This window comes from Alternaria atra (genome assembly GCF_907166805.1).
Source record: "Alternaria atra isolate CS162 genome assembly, contig: 32, whole genome shotgun sequence".
NCBI classification, from domain to species: domain Eukaryota; kingdom Fungi; phylum Ascomycota; class Dothideomycetes; order Pleosporales; family Pleosporaceae; genus Alternaria; species Alternaria atra.
In genome coordinates this window covers 1,925,409-1,937,335 of record NW_025091331.1, presented here as the reverse complement: position 1 = coordinate 1,937,335, position 11,927 = coordinate 1,925,409, and the positions used below count along the sequence as shown (strand labels likewise).

General features: G+C 51.0%; 3 protein-coding genes across 3 annotated transcripts; 2 read left to right on the top strand and 1 right to left on the bottom strand.

Moving 5' to 3' along the window:
* Positions 1–3,492: 3,492 nt before the first annotated feature.
* On the top strand, positions 3,493–6,991 carry ALTATR162_LOCUS10405 (uncharacterized protein; the record flags this gene model as incomplete). Its single annotated transcript, XM_043318041.1, has 6 exons — positions 3,493–3,678; positions 3,732–3,776; positions 3,837–4,485; positions 4,535–5,971; positions 6,023–6,774; positions 6,824–6,991. The coding sequence occupies 6 exons, from the start codon at positions 3,493–3,495 to the stop codon at positions 6,989–6,991; spliced, it is 3,237 nt and encodes a 1,078-aa protein (XP_043173976.1).
* A 639-nt stretch (positions 6,992–7,630) lies between these two features.
* ALTATR162_LOCUS10404 (uncharacterized protein) lies at positions 7,631–9,401 on the top strand (the record flags this gene model as incomplete). Its single annotated transcript, XM_043318040.1, has 4 exons — positions 7,631–8,453; positions 8,502–8,734; positions 8,786–8,880; positions 8,933–9,401. 4 exons carry the CDS (start codon positions 7,631–7,633, stop codon positions 9,399–9,401), a joined length of 1,620 nt encoding a protein of 539 aa, XP_043173975.1.
* A 513-nt stretch (positions 9,402–9,914) lies between these two features.
* Positions 9,915–11,579, bottom strand: ALTATR162_LOCUS10403 (uncharacterized protein; the record flags this gene model as incomplete). Its single annotated transcript, XM_043318039.1, has 4 exons — positions 9,915–10,145; positions 10,248–10,825; positions 10,891–11,405; positions 11,449–11,579. The coding sequence occupies 4 exons, from the start codon at positions 11,577–11,579 to the stop codon at positions 9,915–9,917; spliced, it is 1,455 nt and encodes a 484-aa protein (XP_043173974.1).
* Between the last annotated feature and the right edge of the window lie 348 nt (positions 11,580–11,927).

The following is an 11,927-nucleotide window of genomic DNA, read 5'->3' as shown; positions in this document are numbered from 1 at the left end:
CTCACCCACGGGTGTATCACTGCAGATTATCATCAAAAGTCGATTCAACTGTGTTCACGTCACATCATGCCGACACTGTAACGATACAAAATTAACTTTCTTACTATGTCGAGATCAAGACACGGTTTCACATCACGCCTCTACGTTTGCAGAAGATCACCCGTTGTTTCTCCGGGCCTTCAGAGCGGCTTAGTCAAAACGCTGGGACGCCTCATACGTCCCAACGGGGTTCCAAGTCATGTTGCAGCTATGTATAATACCTTCTTTCTGTATGTACATACACCATCAATTTACTGGACAAGTGGCATTAAGTCTTTGAAGAGTTGGATTATAGGAATCATGCGTGCGGCTTCAGTGGAGCAACGAGTTGATTACGATGTTAAGCAGCGAGATCGCGATGCAGGAGTCCCACAGGAACATAGCAAGTAACAGCTCAGCGTTGTACCGCTGCTCTCGACTGCGTCATTATCATGCCTTCTATGAAAAGCTTCAAGCATGCCTTGAAGTCAAAGACTACGCAAGCCGAGGCCAGGGGCGGACGATTTTCATGGTTTACTAATATCAGCCACATCCTGTGGTCGCTCATGGAATTTGGTCTCATACTCCATATCTTGATAGAGCCCACCGTCATTTCCATTCTCTGGGCGGTTTTCATGAAAAACGGACGCGTGTAAAGACTGGCATATCACAATGTCTGAACCTACACTAGTGGAAATGGCACTGACAAGATTACACGGAATCTGGTGACGAAGAGTCTATCTCAAGCGTGGAAGTCTCACTCACTCGCAGGTAGATACCGGACTCAAGCCACGTCCACCGTCATTGCAGCAGTCTATATTCACCTTTGCGACGATACCAAGTCTTCCTCAGTTAGTTTGCTCCTATACGATGAACCGAAAGCCTGGTTAATTATTCAACTATCATTGGACGTGGACTTCGAAAGCATGCTACACGATATACACAACAAAGACCCTGACTATCAATCCCTTGAACGAGAAGCGCTCGACTGTCCGTCTTGCACTGCCAGCTCTCGAGTCCTGCTCAGAGTAGCTTTACTAACCGTAACGCAAAGCTGAACTAAGACATCGTCAACGCCATGGATGAGTTTGACTGAGAGATTTGCGTCGCCGACAGTACCGAACTCTTCCTCCATGGCACGAGAACAAGAGTAGCCACATAAACTCCGCCGCATCCTATGCGCGTTTGGGCATTCGAAGTCCGAGAAGTCTCCAATCCTGTTCAACAAAGATCGAAACAAGTCCAATACCAAATGATCATGAAGACAATGTTTGCAGTTTCTTCGAAGACCGCTTCATTGACTTCGCATTGCACTACTTCCCATATCAGAAAAGATCAAGACCCTTTAAGGCGAAATACACCCCTTATATATAGGTTGAAGGACCTTATGTCATACCAAATAGCAACGTGTCAATGAGTGAGCAAGGCGAAGTTTGTGATTGCACCTGGTATTGCTGCAAAAAGCGCTGCTTCAGCCAATGTACGAGACTGTTCCCATATCGCCCGCTATGGAAGCCGAGATCAGAAGCTCCTTGTGCACACCGTCGTCTTCAGAACATCGCGCTGTGGTTGCACTCAATAAGCCTTAGCACTGTCTCAACTTTAGGCTCTCAGGGCGTTTTCTTGAGACTCTTCCCACAAGACTCTATCAACAACGACAAAGATTATGGGGGCAGCATTCCTGCACTCTTCCGTCGCGGATCTTTCGACGAGGACTATGTCAATCAACAGATGGCTGACATTGACGTCTCCTCCTCCAGCACTGGAACTTTGAAATACAACTAGAAGATACTACGGGCTGAAATGACATATCGTAGTTTTGTAGCGCCAAAAGGTTACTATATTCACGCTTGAAGGAGAAGGAAACATGCGAGAGAGAATGAAACAGGTTGAGACTAGGCTAGGAGGGCTTTGTGTATGGAGGGTGCCAAAAGGGTCTGGTGATTAGTATAGCCTGCGGCATCGGAGATGTTGGTGAGAGGATGGAGTTGTACTTGGGCAGGATCGCAGTTCGACCAATAGCTTTGCGGGTTGAGTGGAGTATCATTCATGATTTCGTGTTTGTAGCTCCGTGTACTTTCCGCGCTCTCACTCTCGACAATCTGCAGCAGTAGTGTCGTGGGTATTGATCAGGAGATGCAATTAGTCAACATTACTACTAGTACGTCAGCCACAGCATCAGCCACGTCATCAGCCACGGCCAACGAAACAGATGGGCGGACCAGCCATGCGGAGAGCGCAGTATGACGTCGCTAGCATCAGCGCTGGCGGATCGCGATTGCCGGTATTGTACCTAAAAAAGGCCCCACCAACGTGGTGGGATTGCCCTTAGTCGTTGTGTCGCAGTTTGGTACTGCGCGTCTGACGGCATGCAAAGCCCTTAAGGCCCGCAGTCAAAGTGAGAGCAGGCAGGAACTTGGCGAATCGGGAAAAGCGATGGGTGTTGCACAAGTTACAGGTTTAGCATTTCATCTTCAATGTACCACAGGGCGCACCACATAATTGTACTGGCTATGTCGTCAGGCGGGAGCTCGTGCTCTAAGTTCTTCCGAGAGAGGCGGAAGATACGATGAGAGGGCTGTGCAAGATCCCACACGTTCATATGTACCCCGCTAAAGGTGGAAGGTGGCCTTTGGAGTACAGTAAGGTAGTGTTGATGTAGTTAGAGGTTCTTGTAACAAGACGGGTCGCGTAGAGCTGCAGGCTACCAGTAGTAGCTCCAGTATAGTAGCCCAGCATAGTTCCGGAGCATCTCAATCGAGACAGGTATCCGCGATACATACGACGTGTTGTTGGCTCGGAACCTGTCAGCGCGAGGCGTTGGCGAGACAGACAGGACGGCATAGCATTTGCGGGATTTGTGACAGGCTCGACGGCATCGCTATAGACGCAGGGCTGATTAGGGCTGCTTATGTCGCTTTTGTTGGGTTGCGGCTGCTCTGAAGGCTTCGAGTGGGTTTCGAGTGGGGTCTGGATACCGGTCGCCGCAGTTCTCGGCTTTGACTATAGGCGCCTGAGTCGCGAACTGATGCAGCAATTGGCAGAAGGCGGTATTTGCTTTTGTACATGTCTTGGAGCTGTGCATAGAGGTCAAGCATAGCCGTCGATCACGCATGGTAGAAGACAGGCACAGGGCCCAGCCGCGTTCCCGGCAGGCGCTGCTCCTATCTACGCCGCAAGAGACACATTGCGGGCCTGCCCTCGTTCAGCTGTCTGCGCGTGCCCAAGTACTGGGGCTAAGGTATGCTATGCGGCCCCCAAGCTTAATTCACCCTTCATCTGGCCGCCATCAGCGCTCGCGTCGCATTGCATCTTCGTCTCTCCTGAAGCCTCTCCACAGAAACCCACCAGACGTGGTATTGAATGCATTGAGCCACGTTCTGCCAACCGACGGCGCGACGTCAAGCAATCCCCTAGCTACTTGGCTACCGCGGTCCGGCCAGCAGGTTCCGATTGAACGCGTAGCCTGCCATCATGCCGCGACCTACATTTACCAGCAAGCTCTCGCTTCCGCACCGCCTCAAGCAGCAAACCAGCTACACTAGCAATCCCAATTCCACCCCAACCTCTGTCCCCGCCAGTCGCACTGGAAGCCCCAAACTACGCGCCATGCCAGAGCAGCCAGTACCCGGCCTGGTCTTGAGGGCGAATGTCATTAAAGTGCGCCCGACCATTGTCTCCCCACCGAGGAGCCACAGCTGACATGAATGCAGGGCAGAGACCTCGCTGCAAAGGACCGGAGCGGCACTTCTGACCCCGTGAGTTCCTTCCCGGTTATGCTCCTACCACGATTGCCCCTCTAACCACCATGTCCACAGTACCTGGTCCTCTCGCTCGGCGATGAGAAATTCACCACTCCCACCATAAACAAGCAACTGAACCCAGAATGGAACGAGACACTCGAACTGCCCATCCTCGGCGAGCAGAGCCTCCTGCTCGAAGTCGTCTGCTGGGACAAGGACCGCTTTGGGAAGGATTACATGGGCGAGTTTGACGTCATACTCGAGGAGCAATTCCAGAACGGACTCACACAGCAAGAGCCACAATGGTTTCCTCTGCGGTCGCGGCGATCGGGAAAGAAGAAGTCTGTCGTCTCCGGCGAGATCCAAATCCAATTCTCCCTCATCGACCCCGTCAACCTCGCCGCCACACCTGAGCAGATCCTACAGAAGTTCTTTGCTATTGCAGGACAAACACCAAGCCCCGACGAAGACGATGGGGACCTTCTCATGCGCGGCGACAGCAACCTTACCGACGCCGAAGACGATGAATCGAGTTCGGACGAGGCGCAGGATGAATCAAAGAAGGCCGAGAAGAGGGAGAAGCGGCGGAAGAAGCTCAAGTTGGCCAGACTCAAGAGAAAGGTCAAGGGAAAGACCGGTTACGAATACTCCAGCACCGGCGACATAGCCGGTGTTCTCTTCCTCGAAATCCAGAAGTGTACCGATCTGCCACCAGAACGCAACGGTAAGCTCCCCCAGGCAACGTGCCCCTACGCAAGCTAATGCATCTTCAGTGACCAGAACTACCTTCGACATGGATCCTTTCGTCGTAACTTCACTCGGAAAGAAGACGTATCGTACCAAGACCATCAGTCATAATCTAAACCCCGTCTTCGACGAGAAGCTTGTCTTCCAGGTTCTACGACACGAAACCAATTATTCTGTCAACTTCACCGTCATCGACAAGGACAAGTTCTCGGGCAATGACTATGTTGGCACCGTCAACTTTCCCCTCGAAAAGGCTGTTTCGACAGCCCCCCAGGAAGATCCAGAGACAGGACTATACAGGCTACCTGAGCCATCAGACTCTCCTGGTCTCTCTCCCTCTGAGTCTGGCAGTTCTAAGAAATCCCGCTTCCGCCTCCCAATGTCTCGCTCTGCTTCTACCCATAGTCTATCTCGCCTAGGTAGGCCGTCTTTGAAGAAGGAAAGCTCGACGGGTTCGCTCTCTGTCCAAGAGTCCAGCGGATCTCTTGCCGCCCAGAACAATGCCGCAGCCGACTCCAACGGTAATCTCGCTGTAGCCGGCGATGTCAATATCAACCCGTCCGCTGCTGATGACGAGGATCTGAAAATGTATACTCTTCCGTTGGAGTTGAAAGACAAAGAGCGCTGGAGCAACAAACACAACCCAACCCTCTACATTCGCGCAAAGTATCTCCCGTACAAGGCTCTTCGACAACAATTTTGGAGAGCTATGCTCAAGCAGTATGATGCCGATGAAAGCGGTCTTCTCGACAAAGTAGAACTCACCACCATGCTCGATACCCTCGGATCTACCCTACACGAATCGACTATCGACAGCTTTTTCGATCGTTTCGCGGATGCACATAATGGGGACCTTCTGCTTACATTTGATGAAGCCGTCATCTGCCTTGAGGATCAGCTCCAGGCCACAGAGGCAAGAGATGCCCAGAAGTCCGGGGTTGCGTCAGGCACGCAGACTCCCTCATTAGCATCTGGAATGCTTACACCCATCAACCAAAACAACTCGACAACGTCCATCCCCGTGCTTGAGACAAACGTTTTGGGCAGAGAGGGCGAAGAAGGCGACAACCTTCAGATTGACGATCTTGCGGACGAGAAGGGAGAAGAACATGTTATCGAGATCCGAGAATGTCCTATCTGCCACCAGCCGAAGTTGAATAAGAGGTCCGATGCTAATATCATTACACACATTGCTACCTGCGCAAGTCAAGATTGGAGACAAGTCAACAACATTGTCATGGCTGGTTTCGTTACTTCAAGTCAAGCACAGCGAAAATGGTATTCCAAGGTCATCACTAAGATCTCGTACGGCGGCTACAAACTAGGCGCAAATTCGGCAAACATCCTTGTTCAAGATCGACTTACAGGTCAGATCAATGAAGAGCGCATGAGCGTTTACGTTCGTCTGGGTATTCGCCTGCTTTACAAGGGTCTTAAATCGAACAATATGGAGAAGAAGCGAAGTAAGTGGCTAAATGCTGTTGTCCTGAAATCGTCATACTAATTTGTCGCAGTCCGCAAATTGCTCAAGTCTCTCAGTTTCAAGCAGGGCAGGAAATACGATGACCCTGCCTCAGCCTCAGAGATCTTACCCTTCATCAACTTCCACCAGCTCGACATGTCCGAGGTGTTATTGCCAACAGACCAGTTCAAGAACTTCAATGAGTTCTTTTACCGAGCATTGAAGCCCGGTGCGCGTCCGTGCTCTGCGCCAGACGATCCCAGAGTCATAGTCTCTCCGTCAGACTGCCGAACAGTGGTCTTCAATACGATCGACTCAGCACAGGCTATTTGGGTTAAGGGTCGTGACTTTACCGTCGAGCGTCTGCTTGGTGATGCATACCCCGAAGATGCGAAGCGCTACCACGGAGGTTCTCTTGGTATCTTCCGACTTGCACCGCAAGACTATCATCGATTCCACATTCCCGTCGATGGTGTCATGGATGAGCCAAAGACGATTGAGGGAGAATACTACACAGTCAACCCAATGGCCATCCGCTCAGCTCTGGACGTATACGGCGAGAACGTGCGTGTCGTAGTACCCATTGACTCTGTCGCACATGGCCGCGTTATGGTCATCTGCATTGGCGCCATGATGGTCGGCAGCACTGTCATCACGCGTAAGAAGGGCGACCATGTCAAGCGTGCCGAGGAGCTGGGCTACTTCAAGTTCGGCGGAAGCACGTTGCTGCTTCTCTTTGAGCCTGGTCAGATGAGATACGATGAGGACCTTGTAGACAACTCAAACTCTGCCCTTGAGACTCTCGTAAGTCCCCGTCATCCCTACAATCATTCCGCATTACTAATTTTGATAGGTTCGTGTCGGCATGTCTATCGGTCATAGCCCCAATAGGCCAGCTCATGTCCCCGACATGCGCAAAGTCAACCCAACCAACGAAGAGAAGCAGGACGCGAAACGCCGCATTGAGGGCAGCTTTGCACCTGCAGGCGTGAAAGGACCCATGCCTGGAGCAGGGATGTAGAATAAAGTCCATTGCAGTGCATAGGAAAAGGAATACATAAAAGGACATGGGCAGGCTTGGATATTCAACATTGTTCTGGCGTGTCTAACTGGAGTAACGAGGTTATGATGGTATGTGAGCATACGGATTAGCGGCATGGATAGTCGCTTGTTCTCTGGCGTTTTTGAGCGGCTTTGCTTTGGCTGTCTACGAGGATGTATCATTTATATATGTGCAGAGCAGCTGGCTCGCATCCTACAGCACCACCTTCACCTCCCGCAAGTTTTGGAATACTGTGCTCAAGCTCAAGCTCAAGTGATAGACGCTCGTTGATGTGGGGTGCACTAATGCCTCACGTGAACACGCTAGTCCCGAAACCATTGTTTTGATGATGCTGGCGGCAGGTGCACACACCAGCTTCCTTGCTCCCGTGTGACAACCGTTCCCCTCCACGCCAGTCGCCTAAGGATATTCGCATTACCGCCAAATCATTACGAGCCCGCGTACGGATAACGCAAGCATATACCTAATCGCACGCAAACGACGATCGTACAACCTGCGTAGCTCGCCCCTTCTACGCTCGCCCGTTTGTCGCGCCAATGCACGCGCTTTGACCGAACATCAACTCTCCGAAACTCCCGTGACGCAGCAACTGGACTCATGACTACTATCTTCGCACGCCCACCGCTCCAATCGCTTCCTATGGCCACAAACCGACCGACGACGCGACGAAGGAGCGCAAAACAAGCCTTCGATGACGACGATGCGCCGGCGCCAAAACGAGCAAAGGCCACTGCTGCGCCAAAGAAGACAGCAAAGGCAGCTGCATACGACGAGGATGATGATGGCTTCCAATTCTCGCGTCGCACGTCGTCGCGAAGGACTACAAAGGTGCAGGCTGCGCCGGCACCAGCACCAGAACCAATACCCGAGGAAAGACCAACGAAGCCTGCGCGACCTGTCGAAGCGCAATCCGTCAAACCAGCTGCGCGAAAGAAGAAACTGTCAATTGCGGCAGCCGATCCAGAATCTTCAGACTCGGGAAAGCGACGGCGATCAGCGCGCATATCTGCCGACAGTAGACAGCTAGAGGTGCGACCGAAGTCCACAGAACCTCCTCCAACAAAAACACGCACGAAGAAAGCCGCGCCTACAGAGAAGGAAAGGAGGAAACAGGTCACACCCCCGCTAGAAGCACAGCCCGAACCGAAGAGCGCGTATGCAGGCGTACAAACACCGAGACATAATGAGATACAGGTTGCGAAGAGGCGCGATCCCAACGCCCAAAAGATTATGCTGCCTTTTGCCGACACACCAGTTATAACGAGGAACAAGGAGATGCGCAAGGGAGGTAACAAGGACGGGTCAAGAAGGAGTAGCACAGGCTTGCGAGGGAGGAGAGCAAGTTCGCTGATTGATAGCGGCCAGTCGAATGGTGAGTCTGAACACGATGCACAGAAGAACTGGGCAGAGAACCTAAACGGCATGGAAAAGCGCCTCCGAGAAGGAGTGGATACTAACAATGTCGCAGCGTTACCACACTCCGAGGTCGAAGTTCGAGATTTCTACAAATACATCGAGCAAAGTCTACCCGAACCGCGACGGATGAAGCAGCTTTTGACATGGTGTGGATCGCGAGCACTGCCAGCGAAGCCATCGGGCGATGTCAAGAACGCGAATGCGATCATGGCTGCGCGAGCGATTCAGCAAGAGCTTATAGACGACTTTGCAAGCAAACCTGAGCTTTCGGACTGGTTCAGCAGGGTACGTGAATTGACTTCAGTAAAATAAGGATCTGGGCTAACTGTTGTGCAGGAAGAAACAGCGCCACCACCTGTGGTAAAGAAGCCGAATCCCCAGAACGAGATGAACAAAGCCAAACTGGAGGAGCTGGAAGAGGAAGTCAGACGGTATGTCTTGAAGTCTGCTCACTACATTAACACCATACTGATAGCGATGTAGCCTCGAGGAAGAGAAAGCCGCTTGGGAAGCCATCGCATCGGCATCGAAAGCCAACCCTCCACCACCCGCACCTTCAATACCCACTTCGGCACCTACACTATCGGACATTGATACATCCCTCCTCGATCCCGATCAAGCTGCCATACTTTCTTCTCTCCAATTAGCACAACCACAGACTTCACCACAACCGCCATCATCAGCATTCACTTTCACATCGCCCACGGCACTACAATCACATTTGACATCACTCGCCAACTCGCTAGAACCGCACATCGACCTCTTCGCAGATGGTGTTCATAAGGTCGAGCAGTACCGTGCTACAGCAGAACGAGTAGCGGATCGTGTGCTGGGAACGGCGGCAAAGAGATTAGAAGAGCGAGATCGGGAAGCAAAGGAAAGAGTCGGCACAGAAGGCATCGGTGTAGGTGACATACTTAGAGGCCTTGCAGGTGTACTTGGGGAGCAATAGATATGCATACGTTCGCTGCAACGAAATACAAGAATTGCCAGCAGGAATGGACAAAGACTGGCATCCAGACAGACAGAACCGTCTTATGAATATGATCTATGTGGCGCTTTCTTCGGCCTTTTTGCCTCGTCCAGGAGACGTACTATTCACGCATTTTCGTATGGTTTTCAGTGTGCATGGGAATGAATTAGGAGAGAACGATATACCCTTCTGTTTCTTGGTTTCTTATGTAAATGTTTCTTTTTGTGGACAAGAATACTATTGCACTATCTCGCTGGGCCACTGAGGCAAGTTATTCACATACTTCAAGCAAAGTGCACAAATCTGCTTCAGGGGATGCTGATGAACGCGAAAGTAAATGAAGAATCATTTACATTACGCTTTACACGTGTCAAATATTTTTGACTTTTAACGTTGCCCTTGAACCATCGTAGATAGATGCTCATTGTCTTCAAATCCTTACATTAGCTAGCTAGCTCACAGATACAAATATTCTCTCCCCCCATGTTTCGCTCAAATCTTCACACACCATATAGCCAATCGCCCAATTTCGTCTTCCAGATTCAACGCAAACCCCATTGTGATGCGCAGGAAAAGCAGGCGCTGTTCTAGATAGTGGAGGACGTCAAGACGGGTATCTACGAGTTGTTCTGGTGTACGACCGAGGAGTTGAGACCATGCGACATCCGAGAGGATGAGTTTCCCAGAGCTGGCTTGACCGGTTTCGTCAAGGAGGGGACCGAGCTAGAAATGAATCGCGTTAGTTGCGGGATGCATGCAAGAAGAAATGACATAGTGGAAGGTACAACTGCTGGAATGATGTGAGAACAAGTGGAGATAACTTACTATCCTGGGATTGATCCTCAGTTCTACCATCTTCCCACACTGCTTACATTGGACCTCTACACTGTTGGCGAAGATGGGGATCCTGCAGCATTCATTGCTCATGAGCATATTGCGTTTGAACGGCGTGACGATGTTGAGCTCCGTGATGATAACACTGAGGTATCCAGCAATAGTTTCCTTGGATCCTTTGTTCGTGAGCGAACGAGCGACATCGTCCACATCCGCAAGTGTATACAGTGCTCTTACGGCTGCAGTCTCGAATCCCTCAATTACATCGACAGCGATGGGAAATTGCGGGTTGACATGTTCCTTTTTTGTCAGTCTTTGTGCTAACGCCCTCAATCGCCGTGCGTCACCCATATCTGGGTCGACGTCGATGCGTGAATTGCCGCTGACTGTCAGCTTAGCCATCTTCTCGATACGCCATCCTGGATTTGAGATGAGCAGGACTGTTTTCGAAGGAACGAAGAGAGAGGCAGAGTCGCACATGGACGAGTACAAAGTAAGTAGGCCATCGGATGTGTCGTCGAAGATGCCGAGGGCGATGAGTTCGGAGGTTGTGCCGTTGCGGTTCATGTCTACTTGTGAAGTTAGTCATAGGTAAAGAGATAAGTAGGGAGCATAGGATAGAGAAACCACGCACACTTCTTCCGCGCTCCAATACTTTTGACGCATACCAGCAACTTCGGCTCTTCAACATCATACCCACCATCAGCAAAGCTCTTTAGCGTCATCAACCCAGTCAACATCCCATTTTCTCTTATACCATATGGCCTCTTGAACCTCGTACCGTCATCGCTGTTCTCATGCACCATAACATGGCAATTCCTCTCGCCCTCAGGAAAGATGGTAGTAAACAGCGGCGCAGTATTTGGGGCAAGCAAATTAAACTCTGAAGAATTCGAAATGTGCACCGTCCACACACTGAGAAGCTGGCCTAGTTTGAGCCTATACTGCGTGTTGTTATACCAAAGGCGCACGGTGAGCACCCCAGTATCATCTGCTAGCAGGATCTTGATGCATCCTTGAGCTGCTTTGTGTGATTTGCTGGGTTTGGCCTGGTCGTTGAAGTAGACGATGCGGCCCATGAGGGCGAAGTTGCAGGGACCGGGTTCGAGCGTGCCTAGGTCCGCTTCTTCGTAGTCGAAAGCGGGCTTCCTGATGCGTTAGCGGTTGGATCAGTACGAAAGTGAGGTGCCACACAGCCCATGCACTTGCAGCAGTCGCTCCTGATGAGGTAAGAGCGCACTGCACCTCCTCGGTGGTGAAGCCATCGCTGTTCTTTGTCGGTGATGATGAGAAGTGATACTGAATTGATGACGAAGCAGGCATTTTCTCTCATGCAGGTTCGTTTCGATGAGCTGGTGGCATCTGCAGTGTTGGGTACTGATGTTGAGGTGAGGTGAGATGAGGTTCAAGTTAGGAACGTTCCTCCCACTTTCATGCGGTGCGATGTTCGTCTGCATCCCGATAAAGAAGTCGCGCGACTCTGAATATCAGGCATTTGCTTATGCGCGCATACACAAACGTTAGTATGCTTCGTTGTGTTAATAATTGGAATAGTGGCGCTAGAATGCAAGCACCGGATAACACAGCCTAATTAGCACTACCAGGTCACGAAAGATCAGACAACATCGTAGTAAACAGATTTTCTATTGCTTTAGAGAAAGTAGTGAGTTG